Raw genomic sequence first — 27,642 nt, forward strand, 5'->3', positions numbered from 1 at the left:
TCACTGCCAGAGAATGTCTTCTTCCTTGAGAAGGTTTAGCGTCTCTGATCCCAACTCATGAGATGCTGGTTACATTTCCTCATTTGAAGTGAGGACCAGAAACTCCCCATGTATTTCAAATGCTCTGAGAGTCAGTCACTAGTTGACAGTCATTCTTAGAGGACAGCACTTTACTTTCCCATGGAATGGGATACATAATACCTTCCTCATTAGAGTGGCATGTGGGTTTATGAGTTATATGCAGAGTGCTGAGAACAGGGACTAGCGCACAGTAAATGCTCCGTAATTAGAAACTGTTATCATTATTTCACCTCCCTCGGTCCTTTAATTTATTGGGCACTCACTTTATAATAATTTAGATAATTATTATTAACTATTATTTTTGGGCTATTAGCTCAAGGATAATCATCCCAAAAGGGACTGATGTGGATACTGGCAGGAATATAGAAAAATAACAGTTAAGTCTCATGGTGCAAGAAGGTCTGAAAAAGGATATTCATTTAGCAAGATGTTAGGGTGAGGAAAACTTTGCTGGATAAACCCTTCCTCAGTCTACCAGAAAGCTGTGTCCCTTCAAATGTTTCATCAACCCTTAACTGATGTTGACAGTTTGCAAAGATGTAGAGGGGCGCAGGTAGGTCCTTATATCCCCAAGTTTGCTCCAGATTTAGTTGTGAAAACCAGGTTCAACACAGGAAGGGCTTTGCAGCTTCCAATCTCATACTAACAACACTAACTGTAATTTTTTTTTTAGGTGGAATATCCATTTATCTTCTTGTAATCAGCATTTGTAAAAAGCATATCAGCTTTTCCTAAGAATATATTTCATTCAAATGAGTAAATTCATGAGAAGTATACCTTCTCATGAATTATTTCTTTGTAATACAGTTTTTTCCTTAGCCACACATCTTTTTGGGTTGAATTTATGTAAATAAACACATTTAAATAAACACATTACAAAAACATTACCGAATACGTTGCCTAGAATTCATTGTAATTGGCTTTGATGTTAATAAGGATTAACAATAATATGGCAATTCTGATCAATGAGAGTACTCTACACCTGAAATATATATGTGTCAGTACCATTGTTCTGGAAATTCTGAAGAGGAACCAGTCAGATGTACTTTAAGTATAGCTATCTGGAATGCTTGGGCCAGGTGTGTTTTAAATTTAAGTTTCAGATTATAGAAAGGCAATATACAGTATATACCATATAGATTGTGATATCTCCACTGGGATCAGATGCAGCATCCAATGACCAAGTAATATTAACATTTCTGCAGTGAAACATGAGTATTCACACTAAGAATAAGATGAGAACCATTAAAGGCCTCACACCAGTCAGGTGCAGCTTGGCTGCCCTGGGAGTTTAGGACTGTCTGAATATTGCCAAGTGAGTTTTATCATAACCACGTGAGTTTGATCAAACTTGATTTTGAGCTTTTTAGATTTTGGAGTTGCGGGTATTGTAGGAATAGCACTGTCCTGTTGGGCAGCTGTCAGTTTTGCGCACCTCAGCTTACAGTGTCGACATACTTGGGACGTGACAGTTTGTGTTTTCTCTTTTTTTATTATACTTTAAGTTGTAGGGTACATGTGCACAACGTGCAGGTTTGTTACGTATGTATACATGTGCCATGTTGGTGTGCTGCACCCATTAGCTTGTGATTTACATTAAGTGTATCTCCTAATGCTATCCCTGAGCAGTTTGTATGTTCATAGTTCCCTTATCTCTTAGGATTTCTCCTGGCCTGGATCCACAACACTGCACGGGAGAGAAGGCCTTGTGCCTCTAAATCCAACAGCTGCGCTTAGCTAACAGCTCGTGACCGTGTAGAGGGGCACAGGCAAGGCTATAACACCCTGATCCAGGTGATAACATAACACCCTGATCCAGGTGATAACATAACACCCTGATCCAGGTGATATGCAGCTTTCAGGTTTTCTTCCTTTTGATCAAGTCCCCCTTTGATAAAGTAAGTTGAAGAGATCTATAGTACAACATGGTGACTGTATTGTATTGAAAATTAAAGAGTAGATTTTAAGTGTTCTCAGTGTTGTAGAACCCCCAAATGTAGGTCGGCGTGCTGGATGGGTAGTAAGCCAAATACTGACACATCAGTGCTTAGCAGTAGAGAAAGGTGTATTCATTTTGGCCAAAAATGACATTGTGGGAGAGACAATCTGTCAAATCCTACCTGCCTTTGAACGTAACTGGGGGTTTTTGTGAGTAAGGCAGCTTTGCAGGAGATGAAATCCCCCAAAGATCAAAGTTGTTTGCGTCCCTCAGCTCAGTCAAACTTCTGGATGCCGTCCAGGAGGTCTGCATGACCTAAGGATCATTGTTCTTTGAAAGGAAAACAAGTTCATTAATCTTACTGGCAGCCAGGGTTAGGATGCAAAGTTAGTCAATTATGAGTGACTACCGTCTACCGAATGACTATGTGCAAGCAGTCATGCATGGAGGAAGAAAAGGACAAAGAGAAAGGAAAATAAGTAAAACAAACGTTTAATGATTTTGATAATATAGGTTCAGTTACATCACCAAAAACATGATAAGTATGTCAGGTCATGCATGTCACAATTAGCTCAATTTCCACTTTGCCTACATATTTCAAAACATCATGTTGTACACAATAAATATGTACAATTTTTGTCAGTTAAAATAAATACTTTTTTTTTTTTTTAAAGAACTCCTTTGAAAACAGCATACCTAGTTCCATACCCTTTCGGCCTTTTCTTCTCCTATAAGGCTCAATTTTTGCACATGAATTATGTTTTCCCATCCATAGATATTTATTTAAACTGGTTCCAGGGAAAAAACAATGCCTCTGTCAATGAAGAAAGTCAAACTCTGTAAAATATTTTAACAGACTTATTCTGAGCCAAATATGAGTGACCATGGCCCATGACACAGCCCTCAGGAGGTCCTGAGAACATGTGCCCAAGGTGGTCGGGGTACAGCTTGGTTTTATATATTTTAGGGAGGCATGAGACATCAATTAAATATATTTAAGAAATACATTGGGCCTGGTGCGGTGGCTCACACCTGTAATCCCAACAATTTGGGAGGCCGAGGTGGGTGGATCATGAAGTCAAGAGATTGAGACCATCCTGGCCAACATGGTGAAACCCTGTCTCTACTAAAAAAAACCCACAAAAATTAGCTGGGCATGGTGGTGCGTGCCTGTAGTCCCAGCTACTTGGGAGGCTGAGGCAGGAGAATCACTTTAACCCAGGAGGCGGAGGTTGCAATGAGCCGAGATCACTGCACTCCAACCTGCGACAGATCAAGACTGTCTCAAAAAAAAAAAAAAAAGAGAGAGAGAGAAAAAAGAAAGAAATGCATCGGTTTGGTTCAGAAAGGTGGGACAGCTCAAAGCGGGGGCTTCTAGGCTATAGGTAAATTTAAACATTTTCTGGTTGACAATTGGTTGAGTTTATCTGAAGGCCTGGGATCAATGGAAAGAAAATGTTCAGGTTAAGATAAAGGATTGTGGAGAGCAAGTTTTACTGTGCAGAGGAAGCTCTCAGCAGACTTCAGAGACAGCAGGTTGTAAAATGTTTCTTATTGCGCTTAGAAGGGTGCCTGGCTCTTAGCTGATTATCTCCTGGATCCGGAAAGGAAGGAAGGAAAACAAAGGGGAAAGGAGATTCTCTACAGAATGTGGATTTTTCCCACAAGAGACTTTTCAGGGCAATTTCAAGGTATGGCAAGGAAATGTATTTTGGTTTTCTTCCTTTGCCAGTGTCAGATTGGAAAGTGAATCTTGATATACAGGGTTAAATAAAACCCATCCCATGAGCACTTATGGTTTGTAGGGCATGACTCCTCAGACCTCTTAAATAGGAATTTGGGCAATCTAAAAAAAAAAAAACAGAGCTTAGTCCTCACCTCTGCCTTAATTATCAGGAATGTTGAGTGAGTTGTTTTGCTTCTCTGAGGCTCATTCAAAAGGGGAAGGTAATAAATTAGCCCCACCACTAGTCTCTGCCATGACTTTGTTGGAGAAAACTATGGAAAAAAACAAAAACAAAAACAAAATCAGGTCTCCTTCTTCAAGCCATCATACTGCCATCTGCTGGGAAATGGTAATAACAAGTATGACAATTTATAGCGACTACAATTTAAATAGCGCCTCCTGGAGTTGTTTACATGCAACCTGCAGACTTCTGCTGTGAAGCCCTGGTAATAATGCCATGCCTCTTCTGTGGAATTGTGAAGACCAAATGGGATGGTAAATATGAAACTGTGTATAAGTCATAACAGTTTGTAAATTATTATTGTCCTGGAAACTGCCATCAGGTTCCAAGATGCCAAGAAGGTCCCCAGTATCACTTTGTATAAACAGTCAATACATAAATTATAAAATGTATGGGAAAGGCAAGTGATGGTAAACCTCTATCTAAATTAGGGAGAGCTTTTTCCCAGAACAAATTAGAGTGAATATTTTACTGAACTGTATGCCTTCCTAGGTTATGGAATAACATACAGGAATATTTTAAACTTAGCTAATCATGCTAAGTTTCACATAACACAGAAACATATACACAAAAAATACAGTAAGAAAACATTTTGATTAACCTCAGAGTCTCTATAAACTTGACAACAGTCTTTGATAGTGAGTAGCTCAATGAGTGTCATCCTTTTTCATGAGAGAAGTTTTTTAGCATATTATTGGATAAATTATTTTGGTGTTTTGGTGCCCTCAAGACCTCATTATTTCAAATAGGTTGTAATTGACATTTTCCAGTGACAGTCAAATACCTTAATTAGTTTCATTAGAATGAAAATAAGTAGATACTGTCTGAAAATACTAACTAAATTACTGAATCCATTTAAAGGAGTCCTGTATGCTTGTGCTGAAATTTCTGTCTTTGATAAATAGCCTCTAACTTTACATCTGCATAGAGTCAAACTAAGAAGGGGAAAACTCTGGATTTTTTTTTTTTTCAGTATTACATTGGATATGTAATTTCACATGTAGTATGAGAAGACAGTAATGTTTCTGTAAAACTAAAATTAATATATTTTGTTGCATCTTCATGGATGTGGAAGAAATAGATTCCTATTATGTTTTGATCCAGTCTGTTAAAGGCAATTTTAATTTTTTCTATAATGATTGATGTTAAGTGGTGATGGTAATTTGTTATATGTCCCATAAGAGTTCAAAGCAATTTTTATATATTTGCTTAATTGGTTGCTGCTTATAACAACTGTATGGGGTAGAGGGTATTATTACCTTCATATTATAGATAAGGAAACTGAGGCACGACTGTGTTATGTCATTAGTTCAAGGTCAAAAATCTAGTAAGTGGAGTTGCTACACAGAGAGAGTTGAACAAGTCAAATATTATCTCTGCTTAAAGACTCACAGAATATTTATAGGATGATATTGATTAAAACAAGATTGGTCAGTTCTTGGGTTTTGAAATTTAAAGTGACAAGTATAATTATTTCCTAGTACAAAGTTGACAACTTAAGTGGTTAAACTATTACAGATTTTATAGTTAGAGATTACCTTTACAAACTAGTTGGGCGCAGTGGCTCATACCTGTAATCCCAGCACTTTGGGAGGCCAAGGCAGGAGGATAGCTTGAGGCCAGGGGTTTGAGACCAGCCTGGACCACATGGCAAAACCCCATCTCTACCAAAAATACCAAAACAAATTAGCTGGGCATGGTGGTGTGTGCCTATAGTCCCAGCCACTGGGGAGGCTAAGGTGGGAGGATTGCTTGAGCCTGGGGGGTCAAGGCTGCAGTGAGCCGTGACCATGCCACTGCACTCTAGCCTAGGTGAAAGAGCACGACCCTGTCTCAATAAATACATAAAATAAAAATAAATGGAATCATACAATGTGTGGCCTTTTGTGACTGGCTTCTTTCACTTAGCGTAACATTTTCAAGGTTCGTCCATGCTGTAATATATTAGCACTTCATTTTCATTTCTTTTTATTGTCAAATAATACTCCATGGTATGGATATACCACATTTCATGTAACCATTCATCAGTTGATGGACTTTTGAGTTGTTTCTATTTTTTTAGCTATTATCAGTAAAGCTGCTATGAACATTTATGTACAAGTTTTTGTGTGCACATATGTTTTAATTCCCAGAGGGAGTTAATTCTAGAGCTGGAAATGCTGGGTCATATGGTAATTCTATGTTTTACCTTCTGAGGAACTGCTAGTTTTGAAAACAAATTGAGTGTACCCTTTTATGTCCCCACCAGCAGTGTATGAGGGTTCAGATTTCTCCACATTCTCACTAACACTTGTTATTATGTGCCTTTTCAATCATAGCCATCCTGGTGGATGTGAAGTGGTATTTCATTATCATCTTGACTTGTATTTCTTTGTGAGCATCTTTTCATGAGCTTATTGGCTCTTTTATATCTTCTGTGGAAAAATGTCTATTCAGATTATTTTTTGACTGGGCTATATTTTTATTTCTGAGTTGAAACAGTTCTTTACCGATTTGGATACAAATCCCTTATCATAAAAGTGATTTATGATTTGCAAATATTTTCTCCCATTCTATGGATTGTCTTTTCACTTTCTTGATGGTGTCCTTTGATGTACATAGGAGTTTTTTTTTTTTAAAGAGATGGGATCTCACTATGTTGCCCAGGCTGGAGTGCAATGGCTATTCATAGGCACAATCATAGCACACTGCAGCCTCAAACTCCTGGACTCTCCTGATCTCAAGCAATCCTCCCACCATAGCCTTCTGAGTAGCTGGGACTACAGGCGCATGCCACTATGCCCAGCTAAAAAAAAACTTTTTAATTTTGATGTGTCTAGTTTATTTTTTTTCTTTTGTTGTTTGTGCTTTTGGTGTCATACAAAACTGTTGTCTAATCTAAGGTCATGAACATTCATGGCTAGGTTTTCCTCTAAGAATTTTATGTTTATCTCTTATATTTAGGTCTTTGATCCATTTTGACTTCATTTTTGAATATGATGTGAGGAAGAGATCAACATTACTATTTTACATGTGGGCATCCAGTTGTCCCAGCACCATTTGTTGAAAAGACTATTATTCTATTCTTTCCCCCATTGAATTATCTTTGCACCCTTGTCCAAAATCAGTTGGTCATAGATGTATATGTGGGCTTATTTCTAGACTTTCAATTCTGTTCCATTAATTTATATGTCTGTTCTTATGCCAATACTATAGTATCTTGATTATAGTTTTTTCGTAGCAATTTTTGAAATAGGAAAGTTTGCTAGTTCTTTCTCAAGAAGTTTCTTCAGGACTGTTTTGGCTATTCCAGGTTCTTTGCATTTCCATATAAATTTTTTGACCATCTTGTCAGTTTCTACAAAGAATCCATCTGAAATTTTGTTGGAGTTTGCATTGAATATGTAAATCAATTTGGGTAGTATTGCCATCTTAACTTTCAGTTTTTTACCCAAAAACAGAGGCTATTTATCCCTTTATTTAGGTCTTCTTTAATTTCTTTCAACAATGCTTTATAGTTTTCAGAGTACAGATGGTCCTTAACTTGTGATGGTTTGACTAAACTTTTTGACTTAACAATGGTGTTAAAGCAATACACATTTAGTAGAAACCATACTTTGAGTACCTATACAACTATTCTGTTTTTCATTTTCAGTACAGTAGTCAATAAATTAAATGAGATAGTCAACATTTTATTATAAAATAGGCTTTGAGAGGGGGCTGGGCATGGTGGCTCACACCTGTAATTCCAGCACTTTAGGAGGCTGAGACAGGTGGATCATCTGAGGTTGGGAGTTCGAGACCAGCCTGGGCAGCAAGGTGAAACCCTGTATCTACTAAAAATACAAAAATTAGCCAGGCGTGGTGGTGTGCGCCTGTAGTCCCAGCTACTTGGGAGGCTGAGGCAGGAGAATCACTTGAACCAGGGAGGCGGAGGTTGCAGTGAGCTGAGATTGTGCCACTGCATTCCAGCCTGGGCAACAGAGTGAGACCCTGTCTTAAAACAAAACAAAACAAAACAAAAAAACCTTTGAGTTAGATTATTTTTGCCCAGCTGTAGGCTAACATAAGTGTTCTGGACACTTTTAAGGTAGGCTAGACTAAGCTATAATGTTTGGTAGGTTATGTGTATTAAATGCATTTTAGACTTATGATATTTTCTTTTTTTTTTTTTTTTTTTTTTTTTTTGAGATGGAGTCTCACTCTGTCGCGCAGGCTGTAGTGCAGTGGCACGATCTTGGCTCCCTGCAACCTCCACCTCCTGGGTTCAAGTGATTCTTGTGCCTCAGCCTCCTGAGTAGCTGAACGCAGGCACGTGCCACCACACTCAGCTAATTTAAAAAAATTGTTTTCAGTAGAGACAGGGTTTCACCATGTCGGCCAGGCTGGTCTCAAACTCTTGATCAAACTCAGGTGATCTGCCCACCTCATCCTCCCAAAGTGCTGGGATTACAGGCATGAGCCACTGTGCCTGGCCATACTCATGATATTTTCAGTTTACAATGGGTTTATTGAGATGTAACCCCATCACAAGTTGAGGTGCGTCTGTATACATTTTGCACTTCTTCTGTTAAATTTATTCCTGCCAGGTGCGGTGGCTCAGGCCTCCCAGCACTTTGGGAGGCTGAGGCAGGTGGATCACCTGAGGTCAGGAGTTTGAGACCAGCCTGACCGACATGGAGAAACCTCATCTCTACTAAAGATACAAAATTAGCCAGGCGTGGTGGCGCATACCTGTAATCCCAGCTACTCGGGAGGCTGAGGCAGGAGAATCGCTTGAACCCGAGAGGTGGAGGTGGCAGTGAGCCGAGATTGTGCCATTGCACTACAGCCTGGGCAACAAGAGCGAAACTCCATCTCAATAAAAGAAAAAAATTTGTTCTGAAGCATGTTATTTTTTGATAGTGCTATAAAAGCAATTATTTTATTCACTTTATTTTTCATTGTTCATTGCTAATATATAGAAATACAACTGATGTTCATATATTGATCTTGTATCCTGCAACATTGCTATACTTGTTTATTAGTCCTAATAGTTGTTTTTTAGTGGATTCCTTAAGAATTTCTATTAATATATACAAGATCATGTCATCTGCAAATAAAGATCATTTTACTTTTTTCTTTCCTTAAAAGATATTTCCTCAATACCTTTTATTTCATTTTCTCACCTAAGTTCCCTGGCTAGAACTCCAGTACAATGATGAATAAAAATGGCAAGAGCAGCCATCCTTGTTTTGCTGTGGGTGTTTCACAGATGCCCTTTATCCGGGTGAGGGAGTTTTCTTCTGTTACTAGATTGTTGACTTTTTTTAAATTATCACAAATGGATATTAAATTTTGTCAAATGCTTTTCCTTCATACATTGAGATGATAATATGGTTTCATGTATTCTATTAGTATGGTATATTATATTTATTGACTCTCAGATGTTAAATCAACATTGTGTTTCTGTGATTGCATTTGGTTATATTGCTGGATTCAGTTTGCTAGTATTTTGTTGAGGATTTTGTGTCTATATTCATAAGAGGTCTTGGTCTTTAGTTTTATTTTCTTATAATTTGTTTCTCTGGGATGGAGAGGTTGTTTGTTTTTTAGTTTTAGTTTTTTTTTTTTTTTGAAACAGAGTCTTGGTCTGTTGCCCAGGCTGGAGTGCAGTGACATGATCTCAGCTCATTGCAACCTCTGCCTCCCAGGTTCAAGCAAGTCTCCTGCCTCAGCCTTCCAAGTAGCTAGGATTACAGGTGCCCACCACCACATCAGGCTAATTTTTGTATTTTCAGTAGGGATGGGGTTTCACCATGTTGACCAGGCTGGTCTCAAACTCCTGACCTCAAGTGATCTGCCCGCCTTGGCCTCCCAAAGTGCTGTTTCTCAAGTTTTGGTATCAGAGTACTCCTCATCTCATAAGAGTTGGGAAGGGCCCCCTCTCCCTACATCTTTTTTAGTCTTCATCCAGTTGACTGACCTTTGTGTGTTCATGTGCATAAGAGAATTTTCTTTTCACCACACACTCTAAAGTAGACACTTTTCTTTTAACAACTGATGAATTCCCTCATATAGAGTTTCTTTGTTCTATCTCAATCTTTTTTCATAGAGTTCTCTTTTGTTGGGGCACAGACATGCATTATCAGAGTTGTTGCTCTTCAAGCAGAGAAGAACAAATTATTTATGAGTTCCATTTGTGCATATTGATGCTATGTATACTGTTACAAGAATCACATCATCATTTAAGTGTCAAATTGAGGGTCAAAAGACTTGGCTGGACAGAGTGGCTCTCACCTGTAATCCCAGCATTTGGGAAAGCCAGATTGGCAGGATTGCATGAGGCCAGGAATTCAAGATCAGTCTAGGCGACATAAAGAGACCCCATCTCTACTTATAAAAAGTTATTGAGGCTGGGCGCAGTGGCTCACGCCTGTAATCCCAACACTCTGGGAAGCCGAGGCGGGCAGATCACATGAGGTCAGGAGTTTGAGACCAGCCTGGCCGACATGGTGAAACCTCGTCTCTACTAAAAATACAAAAATTAGCTTGGTGTGGTGGCACGTGCCGGTAATCCCAGCTACTCAGGACGCTGAGGCAGGACAATTGCTTGAACCCGGGAGGCAGAGGTTGCCAAGATCATACCACTGCACTCCAGCCTGGGCAACAGAGTGAGACTCCATCTCAAAATAAATAAATAATAAAAGGAAAACACTCAGTGAAGTAAAAAATAATTTCTATGGGATATAGTAACACCAATAATAATAGTAAACATGTTGTATACTTACACTAGACCAAACAGTTTACAAATACTGAAGTCAGGTTTTCTGGCAAAACAACCAGCTCTACCGTGAAAAAACAAAATCCCCAGTTCCAGACAGAAAATGAAGATTGTAGGAAGAGAAATAAGACAACTATTCTCAGTCACTACAGAAGATTATAATAAACCCCTCAACTCTCTTGGATAAATTCTTTACAAATGGAAATTAAAATAGTAACACTTAAAATGTATAGTAATTTTAAGCTTTAAAGTGCTGTGCATTTTATTCATTCAAAGCACTAAATCTAAAACAATTTAGGCCAGGTGCAGTGGCTCACGTCTGTAATCCCAGCACTTTGGGAGGCTGAGGCAGGCAGATCACCTGAGGTGTCAGGAGTTTGAGACCAGCCTGGTCAACGTGGTGAAACCCCGTCTCTATTAAAAATGCAAAAATTAGCTGGGCGTGGTGACACGTCCCTGTAATACCAGCTACTCGGGAGGCTGAGGCAGGAGAATCGCTTGAACCCCGGAGGCAGAGATTGCAGTGATCTAAGATCATGCCACTGCACTCCAGCCTGGGTGACAGAGTGAGACTCTATCTCAAAAATTAAAAAATTAAAAATAAAAGGTAAATATTCAGTGAAGTAAAAAATAATTTCTATGGGATATAGTAACACCAATAATAATAGTAAACACATGTTTTATACTTACACTAGACCAAACAGTTTACAAATACTGAAGTCAGGTTTTCTGGCAAAACAACCAGCTCTACCATGAAAAAACAAAATCTCCAGTTCCAGACAGAAAATGAAGATTGTAGGAAGAGAAATAAGACAACTATTCTCGGTCACTACAGCAGATTATAATAAACCCCTCAACTCTCTCTCGGATAAATTCTTTACAAATGGAAATTAAAATAGTAACGCTTAAAATGTGTAGTAATTTTAAGCTTTAAAGTGCTTTGCATTTTATTCATTCAAAGCACTAAATCTAAAACAATTTAGGCCAGGTGCAGTGGCTCATGCCTGTAATCCCAGCACTTTCGGAGGCCAAGCCGGGTGGATCACCTGAGGTCAAGAGTTCGAGACCAGCCTGACCAACACGGAGAAACTCTGTCTCTACTAAGAATGCAAAAATTAGCCAGGCATGGTGGCAGACGCCTGTAATCCCAGCTACTTGAGACGCTGAGGCAGGAGAATCGCTTGAACCTAGGAAGCAGAGGTTGCAGTGAGCCGAGATCATACCATTGCACTCCAACCTGAGCGACAGAGTGAGACTCCATCTCAAAAGAATAAATTAAATAAATAAAGTAATTAATTTAAAAAACAGTTTAAGCATCTGCTCTTTGAAATCCAAATACAATTTAAGGTACTCTAAGCCTTAATAGCTAAGTGAAAATATAATGTTAGAGTTTTACAAAATTACCTGTATTTTAGTAATTTTTTTGTCAGACCAAACTTAATTATCTGGGAGAAATATATATAGACAGATAGATAGATAGATAGATAGATATGATATATGTGTATAATATATATTTACATATGTGTGTAATATATGTGTAATTTGGATAAAATTTCCTATTCAATTGATTTCAGCAGAAACGTATTAAATATAGAAAGCAGTACTGTATAGCAGCAGTCCCCAACCTTTTTGGACCAGTGATCTGTTTCATAGGAGACAATTTTTCCACAGATAGGGTGCAGGTGGTTGGAGGGCATTAGATTCTCATAAGGAGCATGCAACCTAGATCCCTCGCATGCGCAGTTCGCAATAGGGTTTGCACTTCTATGACAATCTAACGCTGCCACTCATCTGACAGGAGGCAGAGCTCAGGCGGTAATGTTTGCTCACCTGCCACTCACCTCCTGCTATGTGGGCTGGTTCCTAACAGGCCACAACCGGGTACTGGTCAGAGGCCTGGGAATTGAGGACCCCTGTTGTGTAGGGAGGAAGCATACGTGCAAGAGACAGTGTTCTATTTGATGTTTTCTGGAGATGCTGTCATGAAGACACTGTAGACTTACCTTTTTTAGGCTTAGAAAATGTTTACATTCAATCTGAACTGTCAGAGTCCAGATCGAAGACTGTTCTAAAGGCATTACCTTATTCGTCGTAACACTTTTGCTGCTAAAACAAGCTTCAGACACATTCAGTACATTTTGTTTTGATCCAATGTTTATTTGATTCAGAGGCTTTTCCTTTTGAAGGGCGTTTTGGAAACAGTCTTATCTGTAATCATGTGTACTAATCGAATAATGTTTATACTTTCCAGTGCAAAGTTGCTTAATTTTCAAGGGAAAAAAGGGAAAAACACTCTGACATAATCAGTTTTCACTGAGATTGCATAGATTAGAGATTTTCCATCTCCTTTATGAAAAATTCAAATGACATGGCTATTCATCAAATACCATATTACGTAATTACCAGGTTTTTCACTGAAAACTATTACCCAAATAGTCTGGGTAAGCAAATTCATCATCACCTCTGGAGATACACTCTATTATAACTAATGAAATCCAGCTAAGATTTGTATTCAAATATTTCCTGACTCTGAAATGAAAGAGTTGCTTTTATAAAATTTTCAAAATTGTGAAAACAGATGTGTTTGCCATGTAAAAACATTTTGGCTTGTGGGAGGTGCACCACAGCTAACCAATTGTTCACAATAGCTAACACTGTAGAACCTTCAGCATTAAATTCACTATCTCACTTCATCATCGAAATTTCCTATGAAGTGTTACTGTGCTCCTTGCATAGGTTACCAAACTGAAGCTTTCTCAGAGTCACATAGCTAAGTAAATGTCGGTCCCGAGATTTGACTCCAGTATTCTCTGATGCCACAGGCCCAGTTCTTTACCTGCAGTACTGTCATTTGTGAATAATTTGGTTTCTGCAGCCATAAAATGTAATTTGTGAGTTGCTTTCCTTTCATAGATATGGGCAAACACCATGTCATAACATGAGAGCTATAACTTAAAAGCCTCTAAATAACAACTTGAGATAACAAAACCGTTATCTTAAGTTCTAATATATGTGATCATACTATACAGGCAGTCCCTGGAATGCATAGTAGTCCGGGACAGTAAAAAATGATCATGCAAACTGAAACCATGCAAAACAAACTTAATAATTAATGGGGAAATTTACAATTGTGTTGTGATCTTTAAATATTTTTGTGAAACATTAAAAAGTCTCTTACTGTTGTTTATAAATACATATAGAAATGAAAATATAGTAAAAGTACTTAGTACTTCATAATTTAAAACATTAGGAACATTGAGAGTTAAACTTTTATTTCTTTGTAAACAGCTTATCAAGTGTATTTTGATCTTGCCTTCTTCTATAAAACTTAGGGTTCGGTGCGGTGGCTCATGCCTGAAATCCCAGCACTTTGGGAGGCCAAGGTGGGCAGATCACGAGGTCAGGAGTTCGAGACCAGCCTGGCCAACATGGTGAAACCTTGTTTCTACTAAAAATACAAAAATTAGCTGGGCGTGGGGGCGAATGCCTGTAGTCCCAGCTGCTTGGGAAGCTGAGGCAGGAGAATTGCTTGAACCCAGGAGGCGGAGGTTGCAGCAAGCAGAGATCATACCACTGCACTTCAGCCTGGCGACAGAGCTAGACTCCATCTCAAAAAAAAAAAAAAACTTAGGACACTGAGCAAGAATCTTTTCTTTGCTTTGGCAAATTGTCCTCCTCATTTTTAAGTTTGGATCATCTTCCAACATTTTATCCTCTGCACTTTCAACATCTGGAAATATCTTTGCGAGTACCTTTAATGTGCCAGCATCACTTCCTCTTCGACATTTTCATCCTTTTTGCAACTACCGTACTGTACTTTTCTTTTTCTTTTTCTCTTTTTTTTTTTTTAGACGGAGTCTCACTCTGTCACCCAGGCTGGAGTGCGGTGGTGTGATCTCGGCTCACTGCAACCTCTGCCCCCCGGGTTCAGACAATTCTGCCTCAGCCTCCCCAGTAGCTGGGATTACAGGTGCATGCCACTATGCCCGGCTAATTTTTTAAAATATTTTTAATAGAGACGGGGTTTCACCATCTTGGCCAGGCTGGTCTTAAACTCCTGACCTCATGATCCACCCACCTCGGCCTCCCAAAGTGCTGGGCTTACAGGCACAAGCCACCGCACCTGGCCATACTGTACTTTTTCATTTAATAAATTGAAAAAATTGCCTCCACTAAGTTTCTTTGGGTGCACATCTAAAGTCCCTCAAACAGCATTAGTGTCAATATTTCCATATTCAATTATTTCTTCTATAACTCCATTTAGGTAGTTTCAGGGATTTTTTTAGAGGCAGGGTTTCACTATGTTGCCTCAGCTCCTGGGCCCAAGCAATCCTCCTGCCTCAGCCCCTGGAGTAGCTAGGACTACAGGCACACCCCACTGCACCTGACTCCATTTATGTTTTTTTTTCAAATTTTACTTCCAGCATTGTCACTCTTTGTTTCTTTGCTGTGCTTTCTTTCTTGTTGTAATCCATTTTTGTAAAACATCACATGGATTTATCACTAGGAGACAAGACAAGGCAACTATATCCTTAGCCGTCTGTGAGTGAACTGAATAACAGATACATAGTAACCAATCACTGGTTGACTTTGAATGAAGTGGTGTCATTTGCCATAGGTCATGATGTTATGTAGTGATTTTATAGACTGAACAGCTGGCAGCGAAGATTGTGCATTATGCATGGCTCACAATCAATCTATTTGGTCATTGAAATTTGGACCATGGTTTGGGGAGTAGCTGATGTTTTAACTAAAGCATAGTAACTGAAACTTATGCATATCAGAACCTTACCAAGAGAGGACTACCATGATAGTTAATGAGGGGCATCAGGTTCCACAAAGGATCATAAAAATACTACTCTACTGTATTATACATTTACATATATATATGTATATCCTAAAGTAATAAGCTAGTTTTAAAATATTAACCATACTTAATGATTAATATTTATTATATTCTAATTATAATAATTTTACTTGCCATTTAGGGATTTAATGTATGATCCAGGAAGTTTGAAAGTTTGAATTGGGCCGGGTGCGGTGGCTCACGCCTGTAATCCCAGCACTTTGGGAGGCTGAGGAGGGCAGATCACGAGGTCAGGAGATCGAGACCATCCTGACTAACATGGTGAAACCCTGTCTCTACTAAAAATGCAAAAAAAATTAGCCGGGCGTGATGGTGGGCACCTGTAGTACCAGCTACTTGGGAGGCTGAAGCCGGAGAATGGCGTGAACCTGGGAGGCGGAGCTTGCAGTGAGCCGAGATCGCACCACTGCAGTCCAGCCTGGACGACCGAGCGAGACTCTGTCTCAAAAAAAAAAAAAAAAAAAAAAGTTTGAATTGATATCTTCCTTTAGATATAAAGACATTCAGCATCAATTCATTGCTCTTAAGGCAGATCTCACGATGGTTTATTTTTTAAAAAGAAGAAGAAAAGAAAACACAAGTGCAGAAGGATATGAACACCATGATACTTCTTATAGAACAATAATGTAAACAATATTATTTTGTTATTGAGAAACAGTTACATTATAAATGCAAAAACTCATAATTCATAATATTTACCCATATGGAAGGAGAGAAATGCTTTAAAATTTTTTCACATTGCAATTTCTTATATACCTATGTTTAATGAGACAGTGTTTTGTATGGACACCTGAGTGTTTTTCATCACGTGGTAATACTTCCTGTCTACATAAACATATCACATTATTCAAATTAATTGCTAATATTTACAGTTCCTATTTTGGACTAAAGGAATTGAATTGACTTATAAATTGTTCTTTTAGCTCTAAAATTCCGTATGTGTTCTTTGACTTTTATATTAAAAACCATCAAAGCTGGGCATGGTGGCTCACGCCTGTAATTCCAGTACTTTGGGAGGCAGAGGCAGGGAGGGGGCTGGCATGCGCCTAGGAATTCAAGACCAGCCTGGACAACATAGCAAGACTCTGTCTCTACACACACACACAATTAGCCAGGTGTGGTGGTGCGCACCTGTGGTCCTAGCTGCTCAGGACACTGAGGTGGAAGGATCACTTGAGCCTGAGAGGCAGAGGCTTCAGTAAGCCACAATTGTGCCACTGCACTCCAGTGTGGGTGACAGAGCGAGACCCTGTCTTAAAAAAAGATAAAAACTGTCAAATGTAGTGCATGTTTGTTTTGGGGACTAAATGCTTATTTTTAAGAGGATGGTTAAAGTACTCAGCAATATTTAGTAAGTTAAAGCCTTAGGTTTTAAACCTGATTTGGGGTTGAGCTCTGGGAAGGAAAGGATGATTGATTCATAGGCACCCTGATACAGTCACTTAATGATCTGAAAAACAGATGTACTATAAGGCACTCATAAAAATAACACCAGTCCTATGCTTATCTCTTAAAGTCATGTTGTTTTCTGCAAGGTGTTAAAAATGAAAATAAGATTGTTCTAATAACATTGAAGTTTCATGAGTGTGTGTGTATGATACAAGTGAAATTGATGGGTAACTACTTGCAGTATAATTCTTTTAGAATTATGTACTTTTAGATTGACTTACCAGAACTGCTGAAATAAAAAACACTCCATTTTAATTCGAAATAGTGGGAACATTGGCTCTGCTGCAGTGATTTTTAAGTGTATACATGCCCGACTGTGAATGGATTAAGTTCATCATTGGTTCTGCATTGAGGTCATTCAGAGACTTTCTTTTGCCATTGCAGGTAGAGCGGGAAAAGGCCATTCTTTTGGCCAACCTACAGGAGTCACAGACACAGCTGGAACACACCAAGGGAGCACTGACGGAGCAGCATGAGCGCGTGCACCGGCTCACAGAGCACGTCAATGCCATGAGGGGCCTGCAAAGCAGCAAGGAGCTCAAGGCCGAGCTGGACGGGGAGAAGGGCCGGGACTCAGGGGAGGAGGCCCATGACTACGAAGTGGACATCAATGGCTTAGAGATCCTTGAATGCAAATATAGGGTGGCAGTAACTGAGGTGATTGATCTGAAAGCTGAAATTAAGGCCTTAAAGGAGAAATATAATAAATCTGTAGAAAACTACACTGATGAGAAGGCCAAATATGAGAGTAAAATCCAGATGTATGATGAGCAGGTGACAAGCCTTGAGAAGACCACCAAGGAGAGTGGTGAGAAGATGGCCCACATGGAGAAGGAGTTGCAAAAGATGACCAGCATAGCCAATGAAAATCACAATACTCTTAATACGGCCCAGGATGAGTTAGTGACATTCAGTGAGGAGTTAGCTCAGCTTTACCACCATGTGTGTCTATGTAATAATGAAACTCCCAACAGGGTCATGCTGGATTACTATAGGCAGAGCAGAGTCACCCGCAGTGGCAGCCTGAAAGGGCCTGATGATCCCAGAGGACTTTTGTCCCCACGATTAGCCAGGCGGGGTGTGTCATCCCCGGTAGAAACAAGGACCTCATCTGAACCAGTTGCAAAAGAAAGCACAGAGGCCAGCAAAGAACCAAGTCCAACTAAGACCCCCACAATCTCTCCTGTTATTACTGCCCCACCGTCATCTCCAGTATTGGATACAAGTGACATCCGCAAAGAGCCAATGAATATCTACAACCTTAATGCCATAATCCGGGACCAAATCAAGCATCTGCAGAAAGCTGTGGACCGGTCCTTGCAACTGTCTCGTCAAAGAGCAGCGGCTCGGGAGCTAGCCCCCATGATTGATAAAGACAAAGAAGCCTTAATGGAAGAGATCCTCAAGCTAAAGTCCCTGCTGAGCACCAAACGGGAGCAGATTGCCACATTGAGGGCGGTATTGAAAGCCAATAAGCAGGTAATCTCATTCTACTGGTGAAAGCATGCTAGTTAAAGCTTTCTTAACTAATTTATTCCCTAATTTATTGAGTATCCAGTATCATCAAGATGAGAGTTCAGATTCTTGGTCAGTGGAGAAATAAAACCATGTCCCAGTGTCAGATCAGAATGTCATAATAATTATTATTTTTAAATGAGTGAATGGATGAAATATCTGTGCCCAGCTAGGTGGAGGCAGAGGTGAGGAAGTTAAAAACACAGGAGAAGATCCAGATGCCTTTCCGCAGATGTAGAAAGGCAGCTCAGGCGGTGCTGGGCTGAAGCCTGGCAGTGAGTAGCTGTGGAAACAGGAGATGGAGGGTGGCAGAATAGGCTGGCAAGACAGGTTACACCAACCAGGGAGATACAGCAAGAAAGACAGACACCCAGCAGACAGCCGGAGCAAACAGAGGGAAATCTGGGTGCGGATCATGAAGAAGGTCTGATGGCCAATAACTGGACCCCGGCTTTGGAGCTGGAGGTTCAGATTCAAGACTCAATTTCTAGGGGTATAGCAAGAAATTTTTGTTTTTGTTTTTGTTTTTTGTTTGTTTGTTTTGAGACAGAGTCTCACTCTGTTGCCCAGGCTGCAGTGCAGTGGCGCCATCTCAGCTCACTGTAACCTCCGCCTCCTGGGTTCAAGCGATTCTCATGCCTCAGCCTCCCAAGCAGCTGGGATTACAGGCGTGTGCCACCATGCCTGGCTAATTTTTTGTATTTTCAAATAGACAGGATTTCGCCATATTGTCTAGGCTGGTCTTGAACTGCTGACCTCAAGTGATCTGCCTGCCTCGACCTCCCAAAGTGCTGGGATTACAGACATGAGCCACCACACCCAGCCAAGTATAGCAAGATTAAAAGGAGTGTTTTGTCCTTCATCCCAAACCTAGAGAAACAAGAGTGCTAAATAAGTGAACAAGTCAGGGATGAAAGGCAAGACAACTGTGAGGAACTGAGTTACAGAAACAAAGCCAGACAGATTGTTATCAACAAATTAAATAGTTTGGGGCCACTTTAGCAAGCAAATGAGAGAGAGTGTGCGTGTATGAGAGAGTGAGAGAGTATGAGAATGAGCTCTACCTGTGCTAGTGACCACGTATCTGAAATTTAGGTTCATATGGGATGTTAACTCACATGGGTCAGAGCTTAAGTAATAGGGAGCTTTTCCTAGCTATTGATCCTGTCCTTCTGGACAAGTAGTAATGTTACAACATGAACCTGTCTAATTCCCAGCCCTCTTTAATGACTGAAATTGTTTTCCACCCTTGAGTTTTACCTGGGTGGGAGTGCTGCGAAATATAAGCAGGAAAATTCTTTTCACCTTTATTTAGTTTATCTGAAAAGATAGCCTCAAAAGACACATATTTGAGAAAGGTGCTGAATAAGTGTTGGTGTTGATAAAGAGAAGCAACAAAGCACCAAATGCCCTCTTGCAAACGCAAGCAGTGCCAGTGAATAGTAGGTCAGGGGAGCTCTTGGTCTTTAGAGATTGAAGGTTAATTTCAGATTCAGAATGCCTTCTCCGTTTGCCATTATCTGGGGAAAACCACGCCCTTATTATGTCATCTACAGTGCAGCTTTCGAGTCCTCATCTCTAGTTCCCATAAATCTATTTATATAATTGACATCTATACCATAAGCTATAATACTGTTTGCACTATTAACATGTTTTATATAAACCTAAGGGCAAAATACGACTTTATTTTGTGTTGTCACTTTAGAAAAATAGAAAAGATTAGAGTGAATGAAGAGTTTGTGAGAGATCTGACTCCAATTTTAGGTCAGAATAAAGGAATTTATTATTATAACTCTGCTATAATTTAAAGACTCAATGATTCAGAGTGGTCATAAATAACCAATACCATATTAGATAAGGCTTACATAAACTTTATCAAGGACATGCTATCCTAGGGCATTCTTGGTCAAGCCATCCAAATAACTTCTCTGACTTCTTCCTAAAGGTTGAATATTAACAATTTAGGGCCGCGTGCAGTGGCTCACGCCTGTAATCCCAGCACTTGGGGAGGCCAAGGCGGGCGGATCACTTGAGGTCAGGAATTTGAGACCAGCCTGACCAACATGGAGAAACCCCATCTCTACTAAAAATACAAAATTAGCCAGGCGTGGTGGTGCGTGCCTGTAATCCCAGCTACTCGGGAGGCTGAGGCAGGAGAATTGCTTGAACCCGGGAGGCGGAAGTTGCAGTGAGCTGAGATTGAGCGATTGCACTCCAGCCTGGGCAACAAGAGTGAAAATCTGTCTTAAAAAAAAAAAAAAAAAAATCAAGATGCTTAACTGAAACAGAGGTATAGATAAGGACACTTGGCCCACCAACAGAGACTAATTTGTGAACCAGCATTCATTGATTACATATTTTCTGGGAGACAGTAATAAAATAACATATTTTCAGGGATGCAAAAATAAATGACATACTCTAGTAGGAATTCCACAATTGCCTATAGCTATTTATAAGATAGGACTCATCAAGCGCTTTAGAGTGATGTAAACAGTACCACGGGAATTCAGAACAGAACAAAGCATTCCTAGCTGAAGTTTTATTTTCACAATTTTTTGTGGTACAGGTTGAGTATCCCTTTTCCAAAATGTTCGGGATGAAAAATGTTTCAGATTTTGGATTTTGGACATTTGCATATATATATAATGAGATAACTTGGGGATGGGATCCAAGTCCAAACATGAAATTTCATGAGACAGGAAACAAGAAATTTCATGTATTCATATATACATAGCCTGATGGTAATTTTATACAATATTTTTAATAATTTTGTGGCTGAAACAAAATTTTGACTGTGACTCATTACATGAGGTCAAGTGTAGAATTTTATGGCATCATGTCAGCACTCAAAAGGTTTGAGATTTTGAAGCATTTTGGGTTTTGGATTAAGGATGCTCAACCTGTACCATTTGCATTACATTAGAGTTACAGTCTATATGGACTCAGTAAATTAAATGAAAACCCGTTTCTAGTGATGCATTTGGTCTACATGTTCATTATGTTGGGCCTGTTGCTGTGATGCTTATGTGCCATAAATAACTTTAAGTATTAACAGATGACATTCACTATATTTAGACATTGTGGAATGTTCATTTTTAAGGCTAAGGTGAGAATTCTAGGGTAAAAAGGAAATCTCCCTGTTTTAAAATAGGCATTCTACTATACAGCCATAAGAAAGAATGAGATCATGTCATTTGCAGGGACATAGTTGGAGCTGGAGACCATTATCCTTAGCAAACTAACACAGGGACAGAAAACCAGATACCGCATATTCTCACTTATAAGTGGGAGCTACATGATGAGAGCAAATAGCCACATAGAGGGGAACAACACGCACTGGTTCCTATTGGAGGCTGAAGGATGAAAGGAAGGAGAGGATCAGGAAAAATAAAGAATGGATACTAGGCTTAATACCTGGGTGAAGAAATAATAGGTACAACAAACCCCCATGACACACATTTACCTATGTAACAAACCTGCACATCCTGCACCTGTACCCCGAACTTAAAATAGAAGTTAAAAATAAATAAATAAAATAGGCATTCTGTAGTCTCTATGAATCTTCTCATTTACTTAAGGATTTTTTCATAGGCACAGTGCCTTCTGATGAAGTCAGTAAATGCTTATGAAGCACCATCCATCTAGCACTGTGCTACATGCTGAAGATTCAGAGACTAACACATGGTCCCTGCCTTCCAGAAGACTCAGCCTCCTGGGGATGTCAGGATAGAAACACAATTACAGTTCAGCATTACACGTGCTGTAATCCAAGTTATGAGAACAATGCAGAGGAAGCAACTAAGGTTTCCTAGAGGAGCGGAAAAGACTTCACAGAAGCAATTATGCTTTAGTTTGTTCTTAAAGGGTAAGGAGTTGTTTTCCAGAGGAGGAGGAAGTAATTCCAGACAGAACAGTAGGTAGAGAGGCTTAGGAATGACAAAATAGAATGATATATTCAGGGAATGCTCACAAAGGTCTACGTGGCTGGAAATAAGACTTTTTTATTTAGAAAGTCAACTTTGGAGTGTGTGGAGAATGTGGTGAATGCAGACATCAGCAAATCCAATGAGTTATGGATACTTAAAATTACTTAATTCTGGAAAAACTTTGCACAGTCTATGGACAAACAAATCTACAAACAAAACTGAGGCTTTAGGGTATTTGTCACAAACAATAAATGAGTTTGTATTTCTATTTCAGGTCTAGCTCTTCTGTTATCCCCCTCTTTATTCCCCTTAGATACTGACCATGGGACTCTGTGCTTACAAATTTGTTACATCTACATTTTCACAACTTAAACATACTTTTCTGTTTTAAATGAATATGTGTCTAAGCTTTTTAAACACTAAACAACTGCCGTTTTTCCCTCGGTCAATTTCTGCATTGTGGATAATTTTCTGAATGTGTAATATTTCTGAAGATTCCTCCAAGTATTAACACTACAGAACATACAGAAGTATTTTATGAGTAAAGTCTCATTTTAATCTGAATTTAAATCCAATCAAAACTCATAAGAAACTACTTCGAAACCAAAACAATAACAAAGTACCCCATCCCAACATTGATTTAATTAAGAAAGAATTTATTTCTATAGATGTTGTCACTTTGCATATGAAGGTTTCAAGCTGCCCATTTCAAGCCCCAAAAGAAATGTTAAAAACCAGGGTAGTCTTCCTGGGAAATCCCATTAGTAATGGATTTCTCTACTCGTAATGGGGTTTTTCATTAGTATGGGGTATTTGTATACATTTTGAAAAGTTATAGTTTCCAGTTCATAAAAATAATGTGTTCCCAGTTTGGCTTCAACATGCAAACTATGTGCTATGCATCAAACGGGCAATCACTAAGTATACACTGATTTTATGCATTGATTCAGTCAGTGTGTTTTTTTACTTATGTGTGTGCCAGGGTAGCTCTTGATTTGAAACACTATGCCCAAATCCTAGATTCAAACAAATGTTTTAACTCATTCAACATTTCGTAACCCCTACTTTTGTGGAGATTTTTAAGGAATTATATTTGACTCTTTCATTGTTTGGACAAATTGTATGCAAATTAGAAAGTAATTAGTTCTCTATCACTTCTTTTCCTTAAACATATAACATGGATTTATAGTTTATCATATACTCATAAATTACAATGGTGTATGTCTTTTATTCTATGTTTTGGCCCCACGGAGCACAGGTGACAAAATTTGAGTTCTAACATATTCCAATTTGATTATTCCAATAGAAGCTCTGCTTCTTTACGAAATAATTAGTAAAATTTTTCTTGTATAAAGTTTCATTTTGGCTCCCTCCTTGTCCTGAAATCCCATACTTTCAACAATCTGCATTAAATATTTATTAAACTACTGGCATTCTCTTAGCTCCTGATACTGACTCTGGCTCACAAAGGGCTTATAGGGCAATTTAACTACATTATGAATTCACAACACATTTTGACATTAAAGAAAAACTTTCCTCTGTCCGAAGCGCATACCTATGTTTATATAAAATGTAACCAAATCAATTTCACTTTCCTTTTATAAAAGAACATAATAGGCCCAGCATGAAGCAATCTGTATGATGGATTTTCCTGATATGAAAATTGTAAGCAGTGTGATTTTCTGCTTTAGACAGCTGAGGTGGCACTAGCTAATCTCAAGAACAAATATGAAAATGAAAAAGCAATGGTGACTGAAACCATGACGAAGCTTAGAAATGAACTGAAGGCTTTGAAAGAAGATGCTGCAACCTTCTCCTCCCTGAGAGCAATGTTTGCAACAAGGTAACAGTATTTTCTTCCTACGACTGGGTGTGGTAGGTGGGGAAAAGGCTTTAAAATTCACAGCCCTGCCTTTGTGCATGTTGAGTGTATTCAGTGTGTAGTCTAGGATGGCTAAGTGTGAAGAAAATCTGTGGAAGTCCCCTCTGATGTATCTAAAATTTTGCAAGCCTTCTGTGCTGTTTTCCAGAGCCCCCTACTGAACACTCTGGATCCAGAAATTCTATTACATAAAAATATTTTTTAAGTGAGTTAATATTAATAGATTGTTTCTAGAATTTATGCACCCCAAAGAGACTCACCTTCCAAATAAAAAGCTTTCAATAAGGCAAAAAACCCCACTTCCTAGAATAGCTAAATATTATCACCTCTGAAATAGAGTTCTGTGAAGGAAGTACATCAAAGTATATAAAAGCACCTTACCTTTAGTACTGTGTGAGAAGATACTGTCATAATGAAGGTTAATAATCATCATACCAGCTAATTACTTAGAATTTTTTTTTTTTTTTTTTTTTTTTGAGACAGAGTCTCACACTGTTGCCCAGGCTGGAGGGCAGTGGCGCGATCTCAGCTCACTGCAAGCTCCACCTCCCGGGTTCTAGAGAGTCTCCTGCCTCACCCTCCCGAGTAGCTGGGACTACAGGCACCCACCCGCCACCACGCCCGGCTAATTTTTTGTATTTTTACTAGAGACAGGGTCTCGATCTCCTGACCTCGTGATCCTCAGCCTCCCAAAGTGCTGGGATCAAAGGCATGAGCCACCGCACCCAGCTTTTTTTTTCTTTTTGAGACAGAGTCTTGCACTGTTGCCCAGGCTGGAGTGCAGTGGCGAGAGCTCGGCTCACTGCAAGCTCTGCCTCCCGGGTTCACACCGTTCTCCTGCCTCAGCCTCCCGAGTAGCTGGAACTACAGGCACCCGCCACCACACCTGGCTAATTCTTTGTACTTTTAGTAGAGACGGGGTTTCACCGTGTTAGCCAGGATGGTCTGGATCTCCTGACCTCATGATCCACCCGCCTTGGCCTCCCAAAGTGCTCGGATCATGGGCGTGAGCCACCGCACCCAGCCATATTTTGTTTTTAAACGTGAAGTGATTGTTAAGAATGTATTTGATTTGAAGTTTTCAGAATCTTGAGATTTTCAGTATACTGTTGAAATACATATTTTGCTGTCACAATGCAGTGTAAAAAAAAATTACTTTTTTTTTTTGAGATAGGGTCTCTGTCACCCAGGCTGAAGTGCAGTGGCGCCATCTCGGTTCACTGCAGCCTGGACATCCTGGGCTCAAGCAATCCTCCCACCTCACCTCAGCCTCCCCAGTAGCTGGGACTGCAGGCTTGCACCACCACTCCCGCTAATTTTTGTGGATTTTGTGGAGGCAGGGTCTCGCCATGTTGCCCAGGCTGGTCTCAAATTCCTGGGCTCAAGAGATCCGCCCACCTTGGCCTCCAAAAGTCCTGAGTTAGGGTATGAGCCACCATGCCCGACCAAATCCCACCAATTATATATCTTGTATGATGCAAACTTGGTGCAAAATTCACAAATAATTACTATGTCTTTACTGGCAGAATTTTTAAATAATTTACATGTAGCTGATACATGTAAAAGTATTAAAAACAAACAAAAAAAGATCTCTTGTGCTTTATAGGAGTCCCCCAGAAACTGTCCAGCTTTTTTTGTATGTTAGGAGAGTACAGGCTTAAGCTCAGACCTTGTGATTGAATCTCTTGGAGATGGCAGTGAGAAGGCTGAGTGCCTGAAAGCCTACAGGGGTGCAGAGGAACTGTAGGGAACCGGCTTCTGGGTCTCAGGGCATGACAGTGTTTGGGGAATAGAATGTGTTTACCTGGCTGCTATGGTAGACAGGATAGAGAATAGGAATAGGGCACAATGTCCCCCTCTTTGATGAAAGAATCAGGATTACATTTGGAATCAAGAAAACATAAATTTCCTCTTTGAGAAGGAAACTTTTAAAAATGTCAAAGGACATTTCAAGTCTGAATCTGATTTATATAAGAATTATTATCCCCTAGCCAGGCACGGTGGCTCATACCTATAATCCCAGCACTTTGGGAGGCCAAGGCGGGTGGATCACCTGAGGTCAGGAGTTCGAGACCAGCGTGGCCAACATGGTAAAACCCCGTCTCTACTAAAAATACAAAAATTAGCCGGGCATGGTGGCACACACCTGTAGTCCCAGCTACTCAGGAGGCTAAGGGAGGAGAATTGCTTGAACCTGGGAGGCGGAAGTTGCAGTGAGCTGAGATCATGCCACTGCACTCCAGCCTGGGTGATAGAGCAAGACTCCGTCTCAAAAATAATAATAATAATAGTTTTTTATAAAAAGGAATTGTTATCCCCAAACTGTCCATTTTCATATACTTTTTTTTGGCGTGAACAATATTTATTATTCATATTTTAGTGGGTAAATAAATTCAGAAAAAAAAAAAACTCAGAAAGAGCTTTTTCCCCACGCCACCTCTATCTTCCAAATGTATATGTGCTCAGGTTTTGCCTTTGGTAAGGAAAAAAGATCACTAAGCTTATCTTCCTTCTTTGGCACAAGTATGAAACCTGAATAAAGATGTTTCGGACAGCCTGCTATATCTGTATCAAACCTTGCGCAATTCTTGGTTTTTGCAGGGTTTTCTGTTTTCTGTTTTTTTGACAACTCATTGCTCTGTCATCTGGTTGAGAAATCATTGAAAATACTCAGTTTTCTAATTCAGGCAAATCAGTCAAATTGACAAGAGCAACAGCTGCAATCTGTACTAAAACTAAAACCTGTAAATACAGATAAGGAAATGTTTTCTTCATAAACATTATTATTTTGGATATTATAGGCATAGCCTATAATAAACTTGTTACATTCCTCCAAAGAATAAAATGTTATACAGTAAAAAGAGCTACTGTAAGACACTTCAGGTACTGTGGACATTGTGGGAGACTTGACCGTTATTCTGCTGTTACACGGCAGCCCCACAATAACTCTGTCCCTGGGGTTTAAGACGTTGCCTATTAAGACTGTCTCCATATGGGCTGGGTGCAGTGGCTGATACCTGTAATCCCAGCACTTTGGGAGACTGAGGCAGGAAGATCACTTGAGGCCAGGAGTTTGAGACCAGTCTGGGCAACATAGTGAGACCCTGTCTCTTTAAAAAATGATCATCACTGGGCATGGTGACTCATACCAGTAATCCCAGCACTTTGGGAGGTCAGGGTGGGAGGATCACTTAAGGTCAGGAGTTCAAGACCAGCCTGGCCAACATGGTGAAACCCCATCTCTACTAAAAAAATACAAAAATTAGCTGGGCAT

At 39.6% G+C, this 27,642-nt stretch overlaps 1 protein-coding gene across 8 annotated transcripts in view; it reads left to right on the forward strand.

Annotated features, from left to right (window-relative positions):
* BICD1 (BICD cargo adaptor 1) overlaps positions 1–27,642 on the forward strand; it is a 266,893-nt gene that overhangs the window by 197,504 nt on the left and 41,747 nt on the right. For all 8 annotated transcript variants that reach the window (XR_012420125.1, XM_005570516.5, XM_065524008.2 and 5 more), the window contains exons 5-6: positions 17,430–18,524; positions 24,178–24,329. Coding sequence is in view for 7 of the 8 variants with exons in the window: in XM_005570516.5 (XP_005570573.1) it covers positions 17,430–18,524; positions 24,178–24,329 (1,247 nt within the window). In the remaining variant the exon portion in view is untranslated. The remainder of the gene's footprint in view (positions 1–17,429; positions 18,525–24,177; positions 24,330–27,642) is intronic.

Source organism: Macaca fascicularis, chromosome 11, assembly GCF_037993035.2.
Source record: "Macaca fascicularis isolate 582-1 chromosome 11, T2T-MFA8v1.1".
NCBI classification, from domain to species: Eukaryota; Metazoa; Chordata; class Mammalia; order Primates; family Cercopithecidae; genus Macaca; species Macaca fascicularis.